Source organism: Camellia sinensis, chromosome 4 (assembly GCF_055761805.1).
Source record: "Camellia sinensis isolate YWXY chromosome 4, ASM5576180v1, whole genome shotgun sequence".
NCBI classification, from domain to species: Eukaryota; Viridiplantae; Streptophyta; class Magnoliopsida; order Ericales; family Theaceae; genus Camellia; species Camellia sinensis.
Window position 1 is genome coordinate 213,488,003 of NC_138964.1, and position 26,020 is coordinate 213,514,022.

Below are 26,020 nucleotides of genomic sequence, written 5' to 3' on the forward strand. Positions count from 1 at the left end.
CTAGCTGAGATGTTCACCATACTCAAGCGCCACAGATTGTGTTTGAATGCGTCCAAGTGTGCTTTCGGTGTAAGGACTGGAAAATTTCTGGGTTTCTTGGTCACCAATCGAGGAATTGATGCCGACCCTTCACAGATCAAGGCAATCCAAGAGCTGGAGCGTTTAAATTCCCCAAAAGACATGCAACATCTTGCCAGAATGGTAGCCACGCTAAACAAATTCATCAGTTGGTCATCAGATCGTTGCAGGCCCTTTTTTAAGACTTCGAAAGCCAAGTTTTTCTGGGATGTAGAGTGCGACCACGCTTTAACAGACTTAAAGGCATATCTATCTTCCGCCCCTATCCTTGTCACTCCACAGCTAGGCGAGGAGCTCTACTTATACTTGGTTGTTTCTCAACATGCAGTAAACGTGGTGTTTGTCCAAACTGAGGGACTTCAACACCTTTCTATCTTTTATGTTAGCAAAACACTAGTCCCAATCGAATCAAGATATCTACCACTTGAAAAGTTGGCTCTAGCTCTCATGATGGCCTCCAGGAAGTTGGCGCACTATTTCCACATCTATACGATAGTGGTGCTAACCGAATTTTCACTCAAGGTGCTATTTGAGAAGGCGAATTTCACGAGTCGAATTTTGAAATGAGAAGTAGAGCTAGGGTAGTATGACATCAAGTTTCAACCACGTACAACCATCAAGGCATAAGCCCTAGTCGACTTTGTGGCAAAATTTGCCCCCGGCGCTCACCCCGTTTATCCTATCGATTTGTCGCATGAAACTAGGGATGGACGCGGGTCGGCTGTGGCCACGAAACCTCTAATCTGTCATCCGTCTGCCAGATTGGCAGATTGGAGAAAATCAATCCGCATCTGCCCGCTAATTCGGCGGATGTGGATTGAGCGGGTTGGCGGTTTGACGAATGGATACGAATCGGTTTGGCGGTTTAAAATTTTATAAATTTTCAACATAATTCAACTTGTGCACTTTCTCAAAAAAAATAAAATAATGATAGTATTACAGTCAATGACTTAAAAAAATATTACAATCATTGCATGCCTCATCCAAAGTAAGAAAGTTTGAAATTTTAGAATATCACAATCACTGCATGCCTCATCCACATACTATAATCACAGCATGCCTCATCCGCATAAAGTATTACAATCTGTGATTCTTGATATATAAAAACAATTTAAACGACCAAAACCATGAACAGAGCAATAGTAGAGATTGTATGTCTTTGTATTGTTACATCTATATTTATTTTTGAAAACAAAAACCAACCAGCATATATCATATTTTCTATTTATTATTTTTAGAGATAGATTTAAAAACAAAAAAATATAGATAAATAATATGTTTATTTTTTTTAATTCAAAAAAGATATTTAAGTTGGAATTTTTTTTTCAACAGAATATTTAAATTCTTTTTTAATTGAAAACACAAATAGAATATTTAAATAAACTAAAAACACAAAGTCTTATAAATTACTCAGGGTGCTCGTGGTTTGGCAGTTCGGTTGCGGTCAAAAGAATCTCAAATCCGGCATTCGTCCGCTAGATTGGCGGATTAGAGAAAATCAATCTGCAACCGTCCGCTTGTCATCACGCATCCACCCAAAATGTGGCGGATTGGATTGGTTCGGTCGGTTTTGGCGGATAGGTATATCCGCTGCTCACCCCTATATGAAACCGAGCAAAAAGAAATGGCTAGTGCGGATCTGACACAACCCATGGCTTCAATAGGAGGGTATAGTACAAGCAATAGACAATCCTAAGCAATTAGGATGGGAATCGGCCGACCTACAGGTTAACAAGCTGAACAACCATGCTGGAATGCTGCCTACAGAGCCGCCTTGTGCCTTGGACTTAAGAAATTCTTAGAACCCATCTGACTGCCGAAAATTGTTCATTGGCGAGATGTGTAAAGTCTTTGTCAAAGGAGCTTTGAATAGACACGGTGCCGGGCTAGGGGTTGTACTAACTTTGCCGGATAGGCTGACCATTGAGCATGTCATCACACTTGGGTTCTCAGTATCTAATAATGAGGTAAAGTATGAAGCCCTCCTCATCGGCCTGAAGAGCGCTCTGCAAATGAAAGCATCAGAGCTTATGGTATTCAGTGACTCCAAACTAGTGGTCAGTCAGGTCTCTGAAGAGTATGAGGCCAAGGATGAAAGGATGGCCAAGTATCAAGCGTTGGCACGCGCTGAGATCAAAAAATTTACTGCCATAAGAATGGAGCAAATAGGCCAAGAGGAGAATAGTCTGGCGGATGAATTAGCCAGCCTGACATCTATGCAAACCTCCTTTCCCAATCCTCTGATGATTGAGTTCTTGCCCAGACCCAATATTGAAGAACCAGAGGCACTCGAAGTACTTTGCACCAACTTGGGGCCATCGTGGATGGATCGCATTGTTGCCTTCCTTAGAGATTGAGTCTTATCCACCGAAAAGAAGGAAGCCAACAAGATCAAGGCCAAGTCAGAGCAGTTTTGACTCTCTCTGTCCGACGCCAAGTACAAAAAGTCCTTCACCTGGCCATACTTGAAGTGTGTCCATCCCAGCTATAACAACCCCGACCCATGATTAACGTTAATCCGTGCTTAATTATGCCTAATAAGAAATTGAAGTGAAGTTTTGCATCATATGTTGCCTTATTTATGTTTATATCTGTTTAGCGTAGAAAGATCTGTTCATGTTTTCATTTCAGTTGCGAATTGAAGGCCTTATTGGCATCCGATTCGGAAATTGATTTGATTTATGTGTTAACTAGAATTTTTAAAATTTTATGGTAGGTTCAATTGAAATTCGATTTGGAATGGATAAAGTAGAATAAAGTAATCCCATTTAGTTATCTTTGACTCAAACTAATTAAGCTTCGTTAGTTGAGCCTATATAAGGCCTCCACACCACCTAGACTCATTTTTTCTTCATCATTTTGAGACAAAAATGTGAGGGAGAAGAGAGGGAGTGAAGAGAAATTTAAACTCAAGGGAGGAAAGCTAGCAATTGGAAGGAATTTTAGAAATTTGACCTCCTAGCTCAAAGAATTAAGCATCTTAGACCTAATTGAACACCTAAGGTAAGAAATCAAACCTTTAGTTTTATAGTTGAGTTGGTTCATACATGAATTCAAGAGAATTGAGCTAAGAGATGCAAGAATGAAGCTTAAAAAGTGGATAAGTAGATCAATTCGTACATGTATGTGCATTTCATTGCATTTGGAGCATGTTTACTAAGAAATTCTCTCATGTGTGTAATAAATTGAGCTTAGTTCTAGGAATTCATCATGTTTTACATCTTTTTGTCTCATTTGATTATGTTTTGGAAGTTTTGAACCCAAGTCAATACATGTATGGTGTGTATACTCATAACTCAAGTTCGAATTTGAAGAATCCACTTGCTTTTGGGCCTTGATTTGAGTAATGATTTGCAATTCATGATGTTTTGCAAGTGTACAAGAGTTTCCTTAAGTTCTTGGCCCAAGAAAACATAATTTACAACTTTGGGGTTGAGTTTGAAGCTTGAAAGCAATTCTGGAAATTCCAGAATTCTGCTTCTACACTCAAACAATAAATCTTGCGCTTGAGCGACCACCTTTATTTTTGCACTTCCGCTTGAGTGTAAAATGTATGCTCCCAAAAGTTTGCGTGTTTTGCAGACTGCTCGAGCGACAAAAGTTGCGCTTGAGCGAAGGCATGAGTCTCACGCTCGAGTGAGCGTCGAGCGAAAAAATCAAACAACCAGCACTTTTGCAAAGTTTACAGACTGCTCGAGCGAAGGAATGCATACTCGAGCGACTACTCGCATTTTGCATATCCACTCGAGTGAAGAAAGCTACGCTCAAGCGAGACCCCTGTTTTCAGTAATTTTTGTTAAGTGTTTTCAAGTGCATTTTAGTATCTATAGACACCCCATTTTTAACCGACTTTAAGACTCAGACGTCATCATTTGAGCACGCAGTGATTGCGCATGTTTGTGCTCGTTTCTAGTTTCCGGAGTTTTCGGCTGAGTGCCTTGCCTCCAGGCCTCTGAACTCTTTGTGTTTTGGCTCAGTTTGTGGGCCAAGCCTTGTTGACCTTGCCTGGAGGGAGAGAGGGGTCTGTAGACCACTTTTCCCTCTTGTAGACTAGTTTCCGGTTTCTGGAGCCTTCGGTCGCGCGTGTTGTCTCAGGACCTCTTATCGTTCTCCTCTTAGCTTGGTCTTCAGACCATGCCTAGTTGCCTTGGTCTAGAGGGACACCGAGGTCTTGTAGACCACTTTTTGTGGCTGTAGACCACTTTTCCCTCTCGTAGACCACTTTTGGTGCCCGTAGACTAGTTTTCGAGATTTTCGATTACGTGCCTTGTCCCACGGACTTTCGTCTTTCATCATTTTTGGTTTGTTTTTGGCACAAACCTTGTTTTCCTTGATTGGAGGGTGGAATAGGGGTTGTAGACCATTTTCTCTCCCTGAAAACCACTTTTCCTGCCTGCCAGCCAGTTTTCTAGTCGCCCAATTGGTCTTGGTGGTCTTTGGACCACCAAAAGTGGTCGGCAGCCATGCCACCACCTTGCTTTCTTGGTGCAGACCACCTCTCCCCCCTTGCCGACCACTTGGTCTCCTTGCAGACCACTTTCACTGGTCAGCTGACCAGTGCAAGTAGCTGGCCGACCACTTCAACTGGTCGGCAGCTTTCCTGCAGTTTCCTGCAGATATTTTCTTGCCAGCTGTGCCAGCTGTTGGGCACAGAAAGCATCCTTCATACACGTGTATGGAGGGATTGCTGGGAGCTCCAAGCTTGTTCAACAAGCTTGATCTTTAATTTTCTATATAAGGGAGCCTCCTCCCTCTTGCCTTAGGTTCAGAAAAAGTTGCTTGGAACTATACATATCATCTATCTCTATAATTTCTCATTTCTCTCTTGTTTTGTGCCTTAAAGTGTAGTTTCTTCATATTTTTGCACACAGACATCTACTCAAACACCTTCATTCTTGGGCTGAAGTTCTTGGAGGTTTGTTTGAAGCACAAAAGTTTGGTTTTGCCTCAGAAGTTGCTGATTTGCTGTGTTTCTTCAAGGGTGAGTCTCTATCCTTTCTTAAGCTTTGTTTTGCTTAAGCCTTAGGCCACCTTTGCATGCTTATTTTGGCTTGACTTTCTACTACAAAAAGTTCTGATTTCAAGTGTTTGAAATGTTTGTTTAAGGTCTTTTTGGTGTTGGGGGTGGTCTACCCCCTCTTGTGCCTTGTTTGGCTTTGTTTTGTGCTATCCTTTTAAGCTATTGGGACCACCTCCTTTTGGCCTTCTCACCACTGAAACTCAAAGGAATTTCAGTGGTGAAAAGGGTGTTTTGAGGTCCCAAATAGGAGGGGGTCATCCCCTCTCCTTGTATCTTGGTTGCTTGTTTTGTTGGCCTCATGTTTGAGCATGTTTATCTAGCATATGTTGGCTCCATCTCAAGCTATTTTTGGCCTTATTTCAGTATGGCATACCTATGTTTTGGCTTAGTTTAGGCCACCTTCGCATGCTCTATACACTTGTAGTGTAATCCTTGCAAACTAGCCTTAAACGCTTGTGTTGATGGCTCATCTTTCTAGCATGTTTTGGTCCTATCTCAGCAAGTTTTTGGTGTTATTTTAGCATGCCTTAGCTCTATTTTAGGTTGGTTTGATAGCATCTTGCATGCTTCTTGCACTTGTAGTGCATTTCCATTCACTAGCCTAACATGCATCATGCTTTTGACCATAATTCTAGCATGTTTTTGGCTCTACTCCAACAAGATTTTGTTCATATCTGACCATGCTTGAGCTCTGTTTTATGTTATTTTGGTCATGCATGCCTTGCTTTGTATAGCCATAGTGCATTCTAGCTTATTAGCTTTGAGTTTCCAAGTCACTAGCATGCATTGCTTGGGCTATTTGCATGACTTAACATCATTTGGTATGTGATTTCAGTGCATGTAGTGTGGTCATGCCCTCGCATATTTCACTCTTTCAATGCTTTGGAGGGTTGGTTCTTTATGCTTTAAAAATGAGCCCTTATGTATGCCATCTTGCCTAAGCTTTTGGGCTACCATTTCAGTGTGTTTTCGGTGTTGTTTTGCCATGATACAACTCTGTTTTGGTTGGTTAGAGCATCCCTCATTTGCTTCTTACACTTGTAGTGTAAGTCCTCTTTGCTAGCCTTGCATGCCTAATGAGTGAGCTTGTTATTCTAGCATGTGTTGACTTGGTATTAGCCCATTTTTGGTGTTGTTTTGACATGCCATAACTCTGATTTTTATTGGTAAAGTCATCTCATGCTTGGTCTTGGTAGGTGTAGTGTAACCTTCCTCTTTGGCCTTGTATACTTCATGCTTCATGCCCTTCATGCTAGCATGTGTTAGCTTTAGTCCATGCATGTTTTAGCATCATTTTGACATGCTCTAGGACTGTTTTGGATTGCCTTGGCCATATGGTTCATGAATTGCATAGTTGTAGTGCAACTGGCCTTGCTAGCCTTGAGTTTTGAGCACCATAGCATGCCATACTTGAGAGGTTTGCTTTCCATGACATCATTTCACATGATATTTCAGTGCATATAGTGTTGTCACACTTCCATATTTGTCACTTCTTGATCATAGTTGAGAGTTGTGCTATTGTGCTTAGTTGATGAGCCATTGCATGAGCATCACCATCTTGACTTTCATGCCATCATTTCGGAGCATTTTGGCCACTATTTTGGGCATGATTGAGGTTTGTCCATATTCAATTTAAGTCCATTGAGCATGTTGTTTGAATGTTGTTGTTTGCATTTTGTTTGCATGCATTGTATTGAGTTTGCATGCCATTAGCATTGATAGGTTGGTCATGTTGCATTACATTAGTGTTTGGATAGGGCGTTAGTCCAAACACGAGAAACGACGGACGTTTCATACTTGAAGTGATGAAACATGCCTCATTTCTCGGTCGCTGACCCTCTCGATCAACCATGATAGAGGTTAAGGCTCTTATTTGTCATTTGTGCATTTATTGACATTGAATTGTGCAAACTTGGCTTCTCGGCCATCGTGCATTGCGATGTATGGTTGGTGGCCCGAGAGTCGAATACCGCACCCCCTTGAGCTTAAGAAATGATAAGGAGGGTGGTTGTGCACACATACCTTGCAAATACACTGCTGTGCCCCTTCTTGTTCTCTGTTGCAGCAAATCAGAGCTTGGCAGGATTTTCTAGTTGGCAGACCAGAAAAAGTAGCTGGCCGGCCACTTTTTTTGGTCTGCAGCATTCTTAGGTGGTCTACAGGTGGTCTACATCACCCTTTTCTGGTCGGTAGCCCTTTTGGAGGTTCCCATGTTGGAGTATAAGCTATTTGGAAGTTTGTGTAGTGTTCTGAAATCAAATGCAAACAGAGGCAAGTTGGGGCATAGTGATGGATTTCTGAACGAGGCGATAGAGCATGCATGCACTTCTCACCCCAAGGCTCCTTTTAACTGCTTTGTTTAGCTAGTTAACTATTTGGTTCTGTACTTAAGTAGTTAATGCACTTAGCTATTCATTTGTGTATGTAATTAGTTAACTTGTCAATTAATTAGCTTTGTTTTGTAATAATTAGTTTAATTAGCTTAGATTAGCTAGTTAGCTTATTATTCGGACCCTCCGTCCAGAGGGTGTAATGTTATAATAAGTGTGCGTGTGTGTGTGAACGTCTTCCAACCCCACGTCTTTCTCCCTTTTACTTACCCGCTTTCAGTGGTTAGTTTTAGGGCATATTTCAATTAACATCCTTATGCTTTGCATGCGTGCATTATTCATTTGTCTTGTATGCACCGGGCTCGGCACATCATTCAAACTGCATTGTACTTTAATACACTTTCTTGAATACGTGTTTCAAAGCATGTTATCAATTGTAGTATTCATATGCTATCTTAGATAGCCGAGCCTATTTTAGTTACATTTTGCATGTGTTGTATTGGGCATTGTTAACATAGCTAGGATCATGCATGGTTACTAACTAGCTTTTGTTGTGGCTCGGAGTACACTGTAAGTGTTTATGCTTTAGCATCCTTGCATGTGTGTAAGTGACTGCCATGATAGCATGCTTGCCATGAGGCTAGCTGCTTAAGTGTTTAACTGCATAAATGCCTGTGGATGAAGGCTTCATTGCTTGATTTGGAACAATTCATCAAAATTTGCATTTTAAGCCCACTTTGTGGAGTGGCAAAATCATGTTGTTTTCTAAGCCCACTTGAGGGTGGCAAATCCGCGTCTTAGCCTACTTGAGGGTAGCAACTTCAAACCATTTTCGAAAAACAAACATGAGATGTTTTGTTCCAACTTAAGCGATTTGGTCTATACTTGTATGATGTACGCATCACATAGTAATTCTAGATTAATAACCGGAATAAGAACGCATGTGTTTTCAAAAACAACATATCATGTTAGTAGAGGCCGATCTTTGATCGGGCGAGTGGGGGTACTCATTTCAGGACCTTCCCCTCTCGTACCCAAGTTCCTGAGCCGAGGCAACTTTGGTGATGACGGACACGTGGCCTTAGGCACGAGTCAGGGTTTCTTAAATTTTCCAAAAACAAAATATTTAGGTGGCGACTCTGAAATTTGGCAAAGCAGTCCATGTTTGACGCTTTTTGATTAAAATCGATTTTCCAAAACGATTTTCTGGATTTGGACTCTTTGGTGATTTATCAGTCTTGCATTGCACTTTGTGAGATTAGATTCAGAATCGTGACAGGAGTTCGAATTATAGTAGCTATGAACACAATTCGCGCCCTCGCGCACGGAGCGGAATTCAGGGCGATCTATGGTATCCTCAATGCTCCCAGGCATTCCTACGCCAAGATTAAGACATTGTAATGAGGGCAAAACGTAGAAATATACTGAAAACATAATGTAAGGAGTAAGTATATTCCGAGCGTGTACTTCAAATATGTATTTGTTATGTGTTGATGTAGGTCACGCTCCGTAAACCGTTTGATTAGTCTGCTCTGTCTGTCTACACCCGGAGCCATCTGTGAGTAATAACTTAGTAAAGCTATGTTCAACTTTATTTACTTTATGTATGATAAAATAAGATCTATTTTTTGAAATGCTATGTTCTGTACAATAAATGATTGTCTAATTTCTGACAATATATTCGTGGCGTCCTTAGCATCATGTGATATCTGTTAGTTGTTACCCGGTATTGGAGGTTCCATTATGGAACTTATTATGTCTGCACTCTGTTACCTGTACCGGAGGCTCCGTCATGGAGCTTAGCATATTTGTCATCTGTTACCTGGATCCGGAGGTTCCTTTATGGAACTAGTTACTCATAACCACCATATGTTTTGTATCTGTTCTGTTAGCACTAATGGATGTACCACATATGATTAAGCATGAACTCTAATTTCTGAATATGACTTGATCAAGAACGAAAATATGTATATGAATTTGAAATTCTGATTTTCTGAATCTGTAATGGATATTATTCATCAAATTCTTTAATCTGTTATTATTCATTGGGCTCCCGCTTACTATTTATATTATATATGTAGGTGAGCAAGCGCGTGACCAGGCCTAAGCTACTGCCTGGAAGTTTTGGGGTTAGCCAACCACTATGCCTCTCGGGGAGGTTCCCTTTTTGAGATGTCCCGTTTTATAACCTTGCAACAGATATTTCTGTTTGTTTCGCTTATTTGTACTTTAGGCTAAGTCCTCATTTGGCTATACTTGTGTAAATGGATGACGTATGACTTATGTGTTTATGACGTTACGCGTATATATATATATATATATATAAGTTTATTTGAAAATGTCAACACAGCTTAATGGACTATGTATGTTTTATATTGCTTCCGCAGTCCCTAATTATATGTTATTCTGTTAAGAGGCCTTTGGTAATCCAAGGATTACTGTAACAACCCCGACCCATGATTAACGTTAATCCATGCTTAATTATGCCTAATAAGGAATTTAAGTGAAGTTTTGCATCATGTCTTGCCTTATTTGTGATTATATCTGTTTAACGTAGAAAGATCTGTTCATGTTTTCATTTCGGTTGTGAATTGAAGGCCTTACCGGCATCCGATTCAGAAACTGACTTGATTTATGTGCTAATTAGAATTTTTAGAATTTTATGGTAGGTTTAATTAAAATTCGGTTTGTAACGATTAAATTAAAATAATTAATGCTCAATTATGCCCAAATTAATGAATTTATTAATCAAGCCTATATAAGGCCACTTCATTACCTCCTACACACTTTTACACTTCCACTTCCTCTTGCTTGACCATCAAAAGTGTGCGAGAGTGGGAGAGAAGGAAATTGAGCTCAATTGTACAGTGATTGTTAGAATTTGGAGGAGATTGAAGTGAATTCAAAGGAATTAAACTCCAACTTGAAGAATTTGAGCCTTAGGTAAGACTTCAACTCACATTTTGTAACCTTAGACTCAATTACATATGAAATCAACAAGAAATGAAGTTGTTATGCGTTATTCAAAGAGAATTGAGATTAGATGATAGAATTGAACATTACTCATGCATGCATGCGCATATCATGAGGTTTTGAAGTTGTTTTTGCAAGAATTCCCACATGCATGTTCATATCTTGGTTTTGTTAAGAGAATTCAACTTGTTTTTGATCTTAATGACTCATTTGATCATGTTTTGGGAAGTTGAAATTCATGATATTACATGCAAGTTATGTTATTTCATGTTTCAAGCTTTGTTTAATACAATTGGCTTAGCTTTTGGGCTTACTTTTGCAAAATAGTTTGTAATTCATCATGTACTATGAGTTTCCTAATGTTTTACTAAGTTTTGGCTCAAAAGAATGTGTTTTGAACGTTTGGAAATTGAATTTTAAGCTTGGGAGTGAATCTGGAAATTTTAGAATTCTGTTCCTACGCTCGAGCGAAGGAGTCTAGGCTGGAGTGACCGCCTTATTTTTGCACTTTTGCTCGAGCGACCAAAGATAGGCTCGAGCATGAAATGCATGCTCCCAAAAGTTTAGTGTTTTGCAAACCGCTTGAGCGACAAGAGTTGCACTCGAGCGAGGACTTGAGTCTCACGCTTGAGCGAACGTCGAGCGAGTATCGAGTGGAAAAATTAAGCAACCAGTACTTTTGCAAGCCACTCAAGCGAAGGAGTGTGCGCTCGAGCGACCACTACATTTTTGCATGTCCGCTCAAGCGAGACCCCTGTTTTCAGCAAATTTGTTTAGTGTTTTCAAATACATTTTAGCATCCTCATTGCATCCCAGGCACTCCTAGGCCATGATTAAGACTTAATAAGAGGTTAAGACTTAGAACACATTAAGAATGAAATGAAAAAAAGTTAAGTATCAATCGAGTGTGTGTTTCATTATATATATCTATTATGTTTGGTGTAGGTCACACGCTGTGAGCGGTTGATCCATTTGTTTACTGCCAAAGTTATCTATGAGTAATAACTCTGTAAAATTATGTTTGACTTCAATTATTTTCTAATGATACGAAATGATTAGTTTTTTGAAATACTATGTTTTGTGTGAATGAATGAATGTCCAATTTTCTTGAAAAGTAATAGCAGAGGCCCTCACCCAGGGGACATAATATTGTGGCTTATGGTCATGAGGCCCTCGCCCGGGGGAGATAATACCGTGGCATAGGCCCTCGCCTAGGGGAAACAATACCGTGGCTCATGTATGAGATATGTTACCCGGTACCAGAGGTTTCTCTTTGGAACTTGATATGCTTGACCAAAGAGACATGTTTATGCTAATGGATGTTCCACGCATGATTTGAATATGAATAAGACTATGACTCTGTTTCCACTATAAACCTGATTATGATTCTGATTTGCTATGAGATTTGAAATATGTTCTGGGCATCATTCATTAAAATCTTTACTCTGTTATTATTCACTGGGCTTCCTCTCACTATTTATATTATGTATGTAGGTGATCAAGCGCGTGACCAAACCCAAAGTTGAGGATCTAGTATCTCTGTTTTGTCAGCTAGTCGTTGTGCCCCCGAAGAGGTTCCCTTTTGTGCGTAAGTTAAGTCTAAAACGGCATAAGTTAAGACCATGTGTTTTTAGTAATATGAACAAGTCTTTTGTCCTAGGTGCACCAATGGAAATGCAATGCAAAGAGACACATAAGTGTAGTCAAAACAAGATATCATGAGTTTGAGTCAAGTTCTCTAAATCCCCAGTAGAGTTGCCAGAAACTGTAGACCGCCCGAAACTCCGCTCCGCGCGCGCGGGCGCAAATTGTTGTTCTTAGCTACTACTACAGTTCAGACTCCATGTCATGGTTCTGAATCTGGTCTCGCAAAGTGCAATGCAAGACTGATAAATCACCAAAGAGTCCAAATCCGGCAAATCATTTTGAAAAACTGATTTTTGTAAAGAAGTGCCAAACATGGACTGCTTTGCCAGATACAGAGTCGCCACCTAAATATTTTATTTTGAGAAAATTTAGGAAACCTTGACTCGTGCCTAAGGCCACGTGTCTATCATCACCAAAGTTGCCTCGGCTCGGGAACTTGGGTACGAGAGGGGAAGGTCATGCAATGAGCACCCCCACTCGCCCGATCAAAGATCGGCCTTTACTAACATGATATCTTGTTTTTGAAAACACATGCGTTCTTATTCCGGTGTATTAACCTAGAATTACTATGTGATGCGCACAGCATACAAGTATAAACTAGATCGCCTAAGTTGGAACAAAACATTGCATATTTGTTTGTTTGAAAACAGTTTGAAGTTTGCTACTCGCAAGTAGGCTAAATCGAGGATTTCAATGAATTGTTCCAATTCAAGCAATCCAACCTTCACCCACAGGCATTCAGGCAGTTAATCAAATAAGCAATTGGCCTCATGGCAAGCATGCTTTCATGGCAACATTAACACACATGCAGTATGCTAAAGCATAAACACTCAGAGTGTACTTCGAGTCAAAACAATAACTAGTTAGTAATCAATGCATGATCCTAGTTCATGTTAAGATGGCTAATGCAACGCATGCAAAATGCAACTAGAAATAGGCTCGGCTATTCTAAGATGGCATATGAAATGCAACTTGATAACATGTATTCAAATCGGTATTGAAATACAATGCAGTTAGTATGATGCGCCGAGCCTGGTGCATGCAAGACAGATGAATGGATGCACGCATGCAGACATAAGGATGCTAATTGAAACATGCCCTAAAACTAACCATCAAAAGCAAGTAAGTAAAAGGGAAAAAGACGTAGGGTTGGAAGACATGCATCACACACACGCACACTTATTACAACAATGTGCCCTCTCGATGAACAGTCCGAATAAATAATACAAACTGACTAATTAACTAACTAACGAGCTAATTAATTATTACATAACCGAATGAATAACTAGCTACAACTAATTATTACAAAACTTTAACTAATTAACAAATTAATTAAGTTACAAAACCGAATGCTAATTAACAAATAAAGCATTAAAATATGTAGACTAGGCCGCCTCAACTCTGCCTTTAAGAAGTTGAAGATACATGCTCGATTGCCGCCCCGAAAAGCTCTCCAGTTGCTCTCTTGAGGCTTTGTCTGCAGGGTGTCTTTGAGAACTAGCTGCTGGATCTTACCAAAAACATGCCGGGGAGTGCACCAGTGGCCTGTCGGCCGTGAGGAGCTTCTGCCGACCACCCTGCCGGCCAAGAGTAAGCACTGCCGGCCAAGAATGAAGGTCTGCCAGCCAGAAATGGGAAGCTGCCGGCCACTGGTGTGCTGTGACACCAAGCTACAACAGAGCACAAAACAGAGGAAAGGGAGGATCTCCTAAGGATATGTACGCACTATGCCACCCCATATCACCTCAAAACATCAAGGGAGAGGCATAATCAGATCCAAGACCGTCAATCACGCATCTCGATGCATGATGGCCAAAGATCCAACATGTGCAAATTCAATGTAAAATGAATGCACAAAAACACGTAAATGCCTAAAACTCTATCATGTATCATCAAGAGCGTCGGCGACCGAGAATTGAGGCACAATTCATCACTTGAAGTATGAAACGTCCCTCGTTTCTCGTGTTCAGATTAACACTTAATCCAAACGACAATGCAACACAAGCATGGAAAACATGCAATACGACTTACACATGCAAACATGCAATACAACTTAAACATGCAAACAACATGGCATACTCAATGCTATGAACTTAAACCAAAATAGACAGACCTCGGTCATGCCCAAAATAGAGGCCATAGTGATGAAACCAAGGCACAAAAGGCAAGGTATGCATGCACAATGCATTGGCCATCCAACTAGGCCCAAGAGCACAACCCTCAAGAAGGCTCGAAGAGTGACAAATGTGCAAGTATAGAAACACTAAGTGCACTGAAATTAAGTAAGAAATGATGCCAAATCATTCAAACAAAGCAAGAAAGGCATGCAAGATTCCTTAAAGCATATGGCTAGCAAAGAGCAACACATAGAAGGCATGCAATACATGGAAAATATGCATGAACCAACCATAAACAGAGCTTAAGTAGGTCAAAACAAAGACCAAAACATGCTAAGATGGAGGCTCAAATACCTAGGCAAGATGGCATACATGCCAGGCCACAAACTAGGCAACAATGTACAACACTCAAAGGCATTTAAAGCATGAATGAAGTGGGAACATGGCATTGCTATAAGCTCTGAAACGAAGTATTAAATGATCCCAAATCATCTAAATAGCTCAAAGATAGCATGCATGAGTCATCAAAACACAAAGCTAGCAAGGCTAACTGCACTACAGCTAAACAAAGCATGAAGCATATGGCAAAGGCAACCCAAAACAGTCCTAGAACATGTCAAAATGAGTCCAAAACATGCATCGAAGTAAGCCAAAACATGCTAACGTGAAAGGCATAAGACATGATGCATACAGGGCAAATAAGGTGGATTACACTACACCTACTAAGACCAAGCATGGGGTGACTTAACCAATGAAAATCAGAATTATATCATGGCATAATAACCCTAAAAACACATTGAAATGATAGCTCGCGAGCTTAGGCATGAAGGCATACGCAATTATCCATGTTAAGGCATAAAAACACAAACTATCCAAAGCATGGAATAGGTGATAAATGCAAGTATGTGACCGTGAAACATGGACTGAAATCACATTTCACATGATGCCAAATCATGAAAATACTTCAAATAATGCATGCTAATGGACTCAATGCACAAAGCCAACAAGCTAGATTAAACCAAGGCTATACAAAGCAAGTCATGCATGACCAAGACAACATAAATCAGACCTTAAACATGCTAAAACATGAACAAAGTCCTCTCAGAGCTAAGCCAAAAGCATGCTAGAATGACATGTTAAAGCATGAGACACGCTGGGCTAATTCATGGAATTACACTACAAGTGTATGGAGCATGCAAGGGGCCATCAAACCCACCCAAAAAAGAGTCATGGCATGCTAAAACAACACCAAAAACCTACTAAAATGGAGACAAAACAAGCTAGAATGATAGGTTACTTTGTGAAGCATACAAGACTAGTTTGTGTGATTTACACTACAAGTGTATTATGCATGCATGGAGTGACAAAATCAAGCAAAAACAGTAGCATGCCACAGCAAAATAACCACAGATACAAGCTAAGATATGGCCAACATAAGCTTAACAATCATGCTCACACATGAGGCATTCAAAGCAAGTAAACACAACACAAGGAGAGGGGATGACCCTCTCCTTTTTGGGACCTCGAAACACCCTTCCCACCACTGAAATTCCTCTGAGTTTTAGTGGTGAGAAGGCCAAAATAAGGTGGTCCCAAAGGGTCACAAAGAAGGCACAAAAGCAAAGCCAAACAAAGCCTAAGAGGGGGTAAACAACCCTAAACAAAAAAAAAAGGCCTTAAACAAACTTTTTAAGCATGCAAAAATAGAACTTTTTCCAGTAGAAAGCTAAGCTTAAAACAGCATGCAAGAAGGGCTAAAAGCTTAAGCAAAAATGGGGGATTTAAGGGTTAGAAACTCACCCTTGAAGACCACTTTCACAACTGTAACTCCATTAAGCTTTTCAAGCTCAAATCAACCCAAGAACACCAAAAACAACTTCAAGAAGCCTCAGCAACACAAGCAAGGTGTTTGAGTGTGTGTTCGTGTGTTAAACTAAGACAAAACTACACTTTGAAGGCACAAAATAAGAACAAAAGAGAGGTATAGATACAAAACTATATGTATAACTCAAACCTCCATTTTCTGAACCTCTAAAATGGAGAAGGTGCCTCTCCTTATATAGAAGAGAGGCAAAGCAAAGCTTGTTAAACAAGCTTGAAAAGAGGCTCATCCCTCCATACACGTGTATGGAGGAGAGATGAGTGGAAACCAGCTGGCTCAAAAGATCTGGCGTGAAATCTGCTGAGACAAAAGGTTCTGCCGGCCATCAGTTGTGGTCGACAGTGCCTCACTGATGACTGGCAGGCATCATCAGTAGCAGACAGGGAAGAATCCATGGCCGACAGTGCCAAAGCATGGCCGGCAGTTCACCAAGAGGTGCATGATGAAAGGACCAACATATGGTCCAAAAATGGGGCAGAAAGGATACAGGGTTTGGAAAATTCAAACCTGTGACGTTCCGCCGTGAAAGTCGAGTACCCGACGAGCAATCGAACTTGTAGCTGGATGTACCTGCAAGCACAACCAAGTCTTGAGGACGGTCAAAAATGGAGTGTCTACAGTTGCTCCTCTTTGACAGAACTCGAATGTCACAAAGTGACGGGAGTGAATGCCAAAGCCTAGAGACGACCCATTTTTGACAAGGCCGAAGACTCGAGCTAACATTCAATATAACCATGCAGAGATGCGCTCGCAGGCTGGGAAAAAATGCAAATGATATGCACGATGCAAGAGCATAACTTATGATTATGCAAAGAAAGCTGTAATGAAGCATTTATGCAAAATAAATGCAGCAGTTTAAGCAAGCGAATTCAAACCAAACTACATTACATGTAGAAAGGATGCAAGAGAATTATATAATTCTCACCACGTCTTACACGGAGTAAATACAATACCGTCCGGTTCGCCTAGTCGTGCTAGCTTCAAAAGAACCGTACATACAATATCGTGCCTGTAAAAGAAAGAAACTCAACAGGTACAATATCGTTAGAAACATGCATAACAATGCAAGTGAAAAGTGCGTGACAACGCAAGTGGAGGGGTGCAAGACCATGCAACCTAAGGGTGCAAGACAACGCGGGTTTAGTGTAACGCATAACAATGCGGAAGGGATGCATGACAATGTAACCTAAGTGTGACATATAACAATGCGGTGAAAACAAGCATAACAATGCAAGTGAAGTGTTCGTAACAATGTAATGCACTAACAAGTGCAGGTAAGGTGCGCAAGGTAGCGCGAACAATGCAATGCACTAGTAAGTGCAGGTGAAATGTGCAAGATATCGCGAATGATACTATGTAATGCACAAAACAGTGCGATGCGCAAGATAGCGTGATGCGCAAAATAGTGCGAACAATGCACTAACAGGTGCAGGTAAGGTGCACAAAATGGTGCAAACAATGCACTAATAGGTGCAGGTAAGATGTGAAAAATAGCGCGAACAATGCACTAACAGGTGCAAGTAAGGTGTGCAAAATAGCACGAATGATGCAATGCACAAAATAGTGTGATGTGCAAGATAGCGCAAATGAAATGCAATGCACTAACAAGTGCAAATGAGGTGCGCAAGATAGCGCGATGCACAAAATAGCGCGAATGAAATGCAATGCACAAAACAGTGCGATGCGCAAGATAGCGCGATGAAATGCAATGCACAAAATAGTGCGATGCGCAAGATAGTGCGAATGAAATGCAATGCACTAACAAGTGCAGATGAGGTGCGCAAGATAGCGCGAATGAAATGCAATGCACAAAATAGTGCGATGCGCAAGATAGCACGAATGAAATGCAATGCACTAACAAGTGTAGATAAGGTGCGCAAGATAGCGCGAGACGCAAAATAACGTGAATGAAATGCAATGCACAAAACAGTGCGATGCGCAAGATAACGAGAATGAAATGCAATGCAATAACAAGTGCAGGAAAGGTGGTATAGTAGATACAAAAGGGTGACAAACTCCAACCATGCTGGAATCATGAGGAGAGGGAAAACGAACAATCAGGCACATACACAACGCAACCTGAGATAAATTCCAAACACGCCGAAATCGTGTGAGGAAAATAACACTCAAACCACGCTGAAATTGTGACGCTCCGATTCTACATTATAGGATGCAGTCAAGGGAGAGTCACTAGTGAGTCCTATGGCCAATAACCAAGTAAGATCCCAGATCGCCGGAGGAGTCAAAATAGCCTCCCTTCTACGTCCAGCTTTCTTAGGTAGCGCACTACCCTTTTGACAGATCTTAAAAAGTATTGACACAAGGTCTCATAAGCAACGATAAGGTTAATACATAGGATATACATACATAATAACCACAATTATACTTGCTTCAAAAGATTGTTCCATTACATTACATCACAAAAAGAAAGTTTTAAACTTCATATGAGTCTTACAAAATAACAAAAAGGAAATTTCTAGTATTCCTAAGATAGCCAAAAGTCTTCAAAGGTTTCCGGCTCGTCGTCTTCCGCTATGAATTCTGCTTCATCACCTGGCATGATACGCCGTGAGCTTTGAATGCCCAGTAAACACACACACACACCCTACCCCTTTTTCCCAGTCCAATACATAATCACAAAATATAACATCAAGTAGTAAAGCATGATATTCCAGTAAATAAATCAATCAATAAATAAATAGTTAAGTTAGATGTCAGTAAACTAGAAATCCCCCAAAGAGATTTCGTCCTCCCAACCACAAGAATCGGACGCGGATTATTCGGTATGCCCCCTCTTTTGCTGCTTTGTTGCAGACCTAACCTCGGATGCCTACCAACGGTTATATACCGTGTAGCGCCAACCGCAGGGCCTCAAAAGAGACGGTAAAATAGGGCCTTGCCCGAATCCCTCCTTACACCAAACCACCTAGGGTCCGAATACAACCGCTCCGTTCAAGGGTTCCGAAAACTACTTGCGCAAGACTTTAACCTTTAAATAGGGAACGCATCCCAACATACCATATACCACATATTCTCATCTTTTCATTACTCAAATGCTCGAAAACCCAATACCCACCCAATTAGGTTTCCCATTGAATTAAGTGTTTTAAGTCAAGGTTAGTCCAACCAAACGATAAAATAAAATTCACATAAGCATGCCTCCTCAAGATAAGAAGATAATTAACATAACATACCCATACAACATTATGCCAAGATATGATAATAGGCCATTAAACATTTTCATGAATACAAGGGTATAAAACATCCAAACATAACAAATTTCCAGATTTAACATCACATGAAGGTTAATATGGAAGGACTACTTAGGTTCACCTACCAGACTCGGTTTTCCTATGGTTCGTAGAGAATTTGATCTAGTTCCTAGAACATTTTTCGGAAATGGGATTGCTTTTCCCGATTTTAAGTTATTTACAAAATAGTCCAGCACTGTTCCAGAATCTGCCCAAATCTATCGACTGTTACAAAAACTTGATTTTCTCGCAAACCACTCAATGTTTTTCGATGAAACCAATTTTAGTTGAAAGCTAACTCCTTAAGGAAGGTTTTGACATAAAATAGAGGTTCAGAATATTTTTGTACATTTTTCTGGAAATTTTGAAAGTTGACTGAAAAAAACAGGTTTTAAGGTGGAATGCCCAAAACAAGAAAATTTATAAAAAGGGGGTTCCACCATGGAAAAGTTTCATTTATTTTGTGAGGAAAACGTGCTAACTATCCCATGTTTAACTCAGAAAATTTGTTTGAAAGAGTACCCTTGAAAAGTTGAGAGATTTGTACAAAAAGAAGATGGTTTGTACCAAAATGAGGAAAATACAAGAGAGATGGAAACAATACTCAAATCCTGGTATTTTTAACATGAGAACATGATAATAAAAGATCTGAAACATCACTTAAAATCTTTAAGAAGAACATGCATTAGAAAAGAAAATGAAGAGAAGGTTGTGTTGGCGGCTTACCTACTAAGTTTGCATAAGAAGGCTCTCTTCTTCCTCCCTCTCCTTCTCTAGGCTTCTCTTTCTTTCTCTCCTCCCTCTCTCTAACTAAATTTGTGTGTGGATGAGTATGTTATGTGTGTTTGCAAGCTAGGGGGGTGTGTTGATATTTATAGGCAAACTTTTGCGGCAAAAAGTCCTAAAAGCCCCTTAGTTGGAAATGGATGGGAAGGTTAGGATTTGTTTGAAATTTTAAAGGAATTTGGGATGATTTGGGAGGCTTACTCAAGATTAGGTTAATACTAGTTAGAATGGAACTAGTTTTGAGATTTGCATCCTAGGTCTAGGCACTAGGTTGTGTTTTTTTTTCTAGAATCTCATGATGATATATCTTGAAAATTTGGCCCCTCTCTTCTTCCTAGGGTGGCTAGCCTTGGGGAGTGTGATGGAGTTATTATTTTATTAGTTTTGGTCCAAGGGCACACTCTTCAAGGTGTATATATACCTATATATATATATATATTGCAAGATTGATGGTATACCAAGGTTCAAGGTACAAGTACTAGTTTGGAGTAAATTTAGAATTTAAATAAAGAAGTGAGGGCTTGGAATTAAACTCATGTATTAGAACCTTACTTATGTAGAATTAAATTAAATTAGGTTAGGGAACCTAATCCGGCTAGTGTAATTCCTGTTCTGATAAAAATTAAAAATGCTATCTGGCAAGATTCGAAATAGTTTAAGAAACTGAGGGGCTTTAAGGAAAATATATTTTTCCGGGGCTTCACATTAAATGAAATGAAATGAGGAGGATTAGAACCTTAATGATGTATTTAATTATGATCTAGTTAGGTCTAGGACTAATGTAAATATCTTCTAGTTAGAAGTACACACATATATATAGCAAATCTTTATAGGTACCAAAGTCATTATTGCTCCAAGATTTTAAGAGATTTTAAAGTACAATGATTATAGTCTAGGGGGGTATGATGGCTAGCCATGTGATGGTAAATTGATGGACATGTTATATATATATATATATTGTACAAATCTTGAAAATTGTAAAATATATTATAAAAAAAAGGTTTTTGGGTAAAAGTGTATATATATAAATATATAATAGTACTTGTTTGGGGTCAATTTGTGATTTAATAAAAATGTGCGGGCTTGGGTTCAATTAAAGTATTTATTTCAAGTGTAAAATAATTCAGTTTGTATTATCTTGCTTTGAATTTAAAGGTAAATAACCGAACGATGACAGTAAAAACTGAAAGTTAAGGTTTAGAGCTATTAATCTAAAATTTGAGAGTTAAGTAGTTAATATTAGAGTGTTAGAAGTGATTTCTAAGCTTCCAGGATCGATTAGGGTTTGTATGGATTCGCCCGTGATGCGTTTTCAGTCCTAGGGCTTAATTTGCGATTAATCGACGAACTAAGGGCTTTATTATAATAATTCAAAATTTAGGGACCTAATAAGGTTTACAAAAAAGTCAGGGGCCTCACAGAAATTGTGAGAAGAGGTAAACAAATTCCAAACGCGCTGAAATCGTGTGAGAAAGGAACAAACGGAGAAACATAGGGACATATCCTCGTGTTTCCTGAAGAAAGAGAATGCAAAACAATGTAACAAGAGGAAAGACACACGTCTCAGCATATCACGCACGGGAGAGGAAAAGGAAAATCGCTCAGTGTATCACACGCGAGAGAGGGAAGGGGAAAATTTCTCAGCGTATCACACGCAAGAGAAGAAAGGGAAATCTCTCAACGTATCACACGCGAGAGAGGAAAGGTATCCAAACGCGCGCCAAGCGCGAGAGGAGAAATGTAGGTCCAAACGCGTGCCAAATGCGAGGGGAGAAAGGTATCAGTCAAACTGAATCGGAACTTCTCTAGAATGAATAGTACATACAATACCGTACATAAATGAGAAAGAAACTTGATAGGTAGAATGCAATATAATGCATGATACTAAAGGAATGCAATAAACAAACATGGCGGTGCTTTAGAAAGCACCTCACGGGGTGAGTGGCGATAAACCGCTTTACTCTGACGGGGATCTCCCCTTGTGCTCTTCGAACTCTTACCTTAAACTCATAGTACAAAGCTCCTGAAATGCTGACAAGGAGAACCGTCTGCTGGGGAAGCCACGGATGCTACTTTTCTTCCTGATCATACTCACAACTTTCCCTATTCTCCAACGGGGTGAAAGACTAGGTTGGCTTAGTATCCAGAATCGAGGTGCAAACCCGCTACCTCAACCTATGGGGCTTCCATACAGATTTCAAGCCGGGGATACACCCCTGGGTATTCAAACCAGACTTTAGTCTCGGAAATTCCAAACCTTTGTGTTCTAGGCATCAACCATTCGAACTCTAGTTTCCACCGTCGCAGTTGATCTCCTAGGAACTCATTGCAAACACAACCAAGGTAACCTTGGTGGGGAACGGTATTCAGGGAGAGCACTTCTGATTGCCATTCTGGCATTGAAACAGTCAACACAGTATTCGGTTGACTTTGAACACATAGCTCGTACAACATACTGCTCATTCTGAACACATAGCTCATAACACAGTACTCAATTTATTCTGCACACGGCGAATTCTGAACACACGGCTCATAACACAGTACTCAGTTTTTTCTGCACATGGCGAATTCTGAACACACTGCTCATTCTGAACACACGACTCATAACACAGTACTCAGTTTATTCTGTACACGGCGAATTCTGAACACACTGTATGTAATGACGGAACTTGTAGAAGTTGAGACACACTCAGAAGCCTGACATTTTCCCTCTTTTCTTTTGCTTCGCAGTCCAGAACCCATATAGATTCAGATAGGTCTTGGTTCTACTGTTTTGACATGACCTGGATTGAACCCTGCAATTTTATGAAAGAACAAACCTTGTTTTGCGTAAATGTGGAGAATGACACAGCACTCCGAGCACAAAGCGATTTTTTGAAATCGAGAAATAAGTTCTTAACCGGGTATTGAGCCTACGACTGAACACAGCGCACTACAACTCAACAAAGAAAAACAAAAGGTAAACAACCTAAACACATGCTGGGGAGTGCACCAGTGGCCTGCCGGCCGTGAGGAGCTTCTGCCGACTACCCTGCCGGCCAAGAGTAAGCACTGCTGGCCAAGAATGAAGGTCTGCCAGCCAGAAATGGGAAGCTGTCGGCCACTGGTGTGCTGTGACACCAAGCTGCAGCAGAGCACAAAACAGAGGAAAGGGAGGGTCTCCCAAGGATATGTACGCACTATGCCACACCATATCACCTCAAAACATCAAGGGAGAGGCATAATTGGATCCAAGACCGTCAATCACGCATCTCGATGCATGATGGCCAAAGATCCAACATGTGCAAATTCAATGTAAAATGAATGCACAAAAACACGTAAATGCCTAGAACTCTATCATGCATCATCAAGAGCGTCGGCGACCAAGAATTGAGGCATGTTTCATCACTTGAAGTATGAAATGTCCCTCATTTCTCGTGTTCGGATTAACACTTAATCCAAACAACAATGCAACACAAGCATGGCAAACATGCAATGCGACTTAAACATGCAAACATGCAATACAACTTAAGCATGCAAACAACATGGCATACTCAATGCTATGAACTTAAACCAAAATGGACAGACCTCGGTCATGCCCAAAATAGAGGCCATAGTGATGAAACCTAGGCACAAAAGGCAAGGTATGCATGCACAATGCATTGGCCATCCAACTAGGCCCAAGAGCACAACCCTCAAGAAGGCTCGAAGAGTGACAAATGTGCAAGTATAGAAACACTAAGTGCACTGAAATTAAGTAAGAAATGATGCCAAATCATTCAAACAAAGCAAGTAAGGCATGCAAGAGTCCTTAAAGCATAAGACTAGCAAAGAGCAACACATAGAAGGCATGCAATACATGAAAAAATGCATGATCCAACCATAAACAGAGCTTAAGTAGGTCAAAACAAAGACCAAAACATGCTAAGATGAAGTCTCAAATACCTAGGCAAGATGGCATACATGCCAGGCCATAAACTAGGCAACAATGTACAACACTCAAAGGCACTTAAAGCATGAATGAAGTGGGAACATGGCATTGCTATAAGCTCTGAAACGAAGTATTAAATGATGCCAAATCATCTAAATAGCTCAAAGATAGCATGCATAAGTCATCAAAACACAAAGCTAGCAAGGCCAACTGCACTACAGCTAAACAAAGCATGAAGCATATGGTAAAGGCAACCCAAAACAGTCCTAAAACATGTCAAAATGAGTTCAAAACATGCATGGAAGTAAGCCAAAACATGCTAACGTGAAAGGCATAAGACATGATGCATACAGGGCAAATAAGGTGGATTACACTACACCTACTAAGACCAAGCATGGGGTGACTTAACCAACGAAACTCAGAGTTATATCATGGCATAATAACCCAAAAACACATTGAAATGATAGCTCGCGAGCTTAGGCATGAAGGCATACACAATTATCCATGTTAAGGAATAAAAACACAAACTATCCAAAGCATGGACTAGGTGATAAATGCAAGTGTGTGACCATGAAACATGGACTGAAATCACATTTTACATGATGCCAAATCATGAAAATACTTCAAGTAATGCATGCTAATAGACTCAATGCACAAAGCCTACAAGCTAGATTGAACCAAGGCTATACAAAGCAAGTCATGCATGGCCAAGACAACATAAATCAGACCTTAAACATGCTAAAACATGAACAAAGTCCTCTCAGAGCTAAGCCAAAAGCATGCTAGAATGACATGTTAAAGCATGAGACACACTAGGCTAATTCATGGAATTACACTACAAGTGTATGGAGCATGCAAGGGGCCATCAAACCCACCCAAAAAAGAGTCATGGCATGCTAAAACAATACCAAAAACCTACTGAAATGGAGACAAAACAAGCTAGAATGACAGGTTACTTTGTGAAGCATACAAGACTAGTTTGTGTGATTTACACTACAAGTGTATTATGCATGCATGGAGTGACAAAATCAAGCAAAAACAGTGGCATGCCACAGCAAAATAACCACAACTACAAGCTAAGATATGGCCAACATAAGCTTAACAAACATGCTCACACATGAGGCATTCAAAGCAAGTAAACACAACACAAGGAGAGGGGATGACCCTCTCCTTTTTGGGACCTCAAAACACCCTTCCCACCACTGAAATTCCTCTGAGTTTTAGTGGTGAGAAGGCCAAAACAAGGTGGTCCCAAAGGGTCACAAAGAAGACACAAAAGCAAGGCCAAACAAGGCCTAAGAGGGGGTAAACAACTCTAAATGAAAAAAAAGGCCTTAAACAAACTTTTTAAGCATGAAAAAATAGAACTTTTTTCAGTAGAAAGCTAAGCTTAAAACATCATGCAAGAAGGGCTAAAAGCTTAAGCAAAAATGGGGGATTTAAGGGTTAGAAACTCACCCTTGAAGACCACCTTCACAACTGCAACTCCAGCAAGCTTTTCAAGCTCAAATCAACCCAAGAACACCAAAAACAACTTCAAGAAGCCTCAACAACACAAGCAAGGTGTTTGAGTGTGTGTTTGTGTGTTAAACTAAGACAAAACTACACTTTGAAGGCACAAAACAAAAACAAAAGAGAGGTATAGATACAAAACTATATGTATAACTCAAACCTCCATTTTCTGAACCTCTGAAATGGAGGAGGTGCCTCTCCTTATATAGAAGAGAGGCAAAGCAAAGCTTGTTAAACAAGCTTGAAAAGAGGCTCAGGAGAGATGAGTGGAAACCAGCTGGCTTAAAAGATCTGGCGTGAAATCTGCTGAGACAAAGGGTTCTGCCGGCCATCAGTTGTGGCCGGCAGTGCCTCACTGATGGCCAGCAGGCATCATCAGTAGCAGGCAGGGAAGAATCCATGGCCGGCAGTGCCAAAGCATGGCCGACAGTTCACCAAGAGGAGCATGATGAAAGGACCAACATATGGTCCAAAAATGGGGCAGAAATGATGCAGGGTTTGGAAAACTCAAACC

The 26,020-nt window shown here is 40.4% G+C and overlaps 1 protein-coding gene across 1 annotated transcript; it reads left to right on the forward strand.

Annotated features, from left to right (window-relative positions):
• The first annotated feature begins 1,916 nt into the window (after positions 1–1,916).
• LOC145824435 (uncharacterized) lies at positions 1,917–2,435 on the forward strand. The gene has a single exon (XM_082924096.1). It carries the CDS (start codon positions 1,917–1,919, stop codon positions 2,433–2,435), a length of 519 nt encoding a protein of 172 aa, XP_082780222.1.
• Positions 2,436–26,020: the final 23,585 nt, after the last annotated feature.

Coding starts and splice junctions, on each gene's coding strand:
- LOC145824435 (XM_082924096.1), top strand. CDS start 1,917: ATGTGTAAAGTCTTTGTCAAAGGAGCTTTGAATAGACACGGTGCCGGG.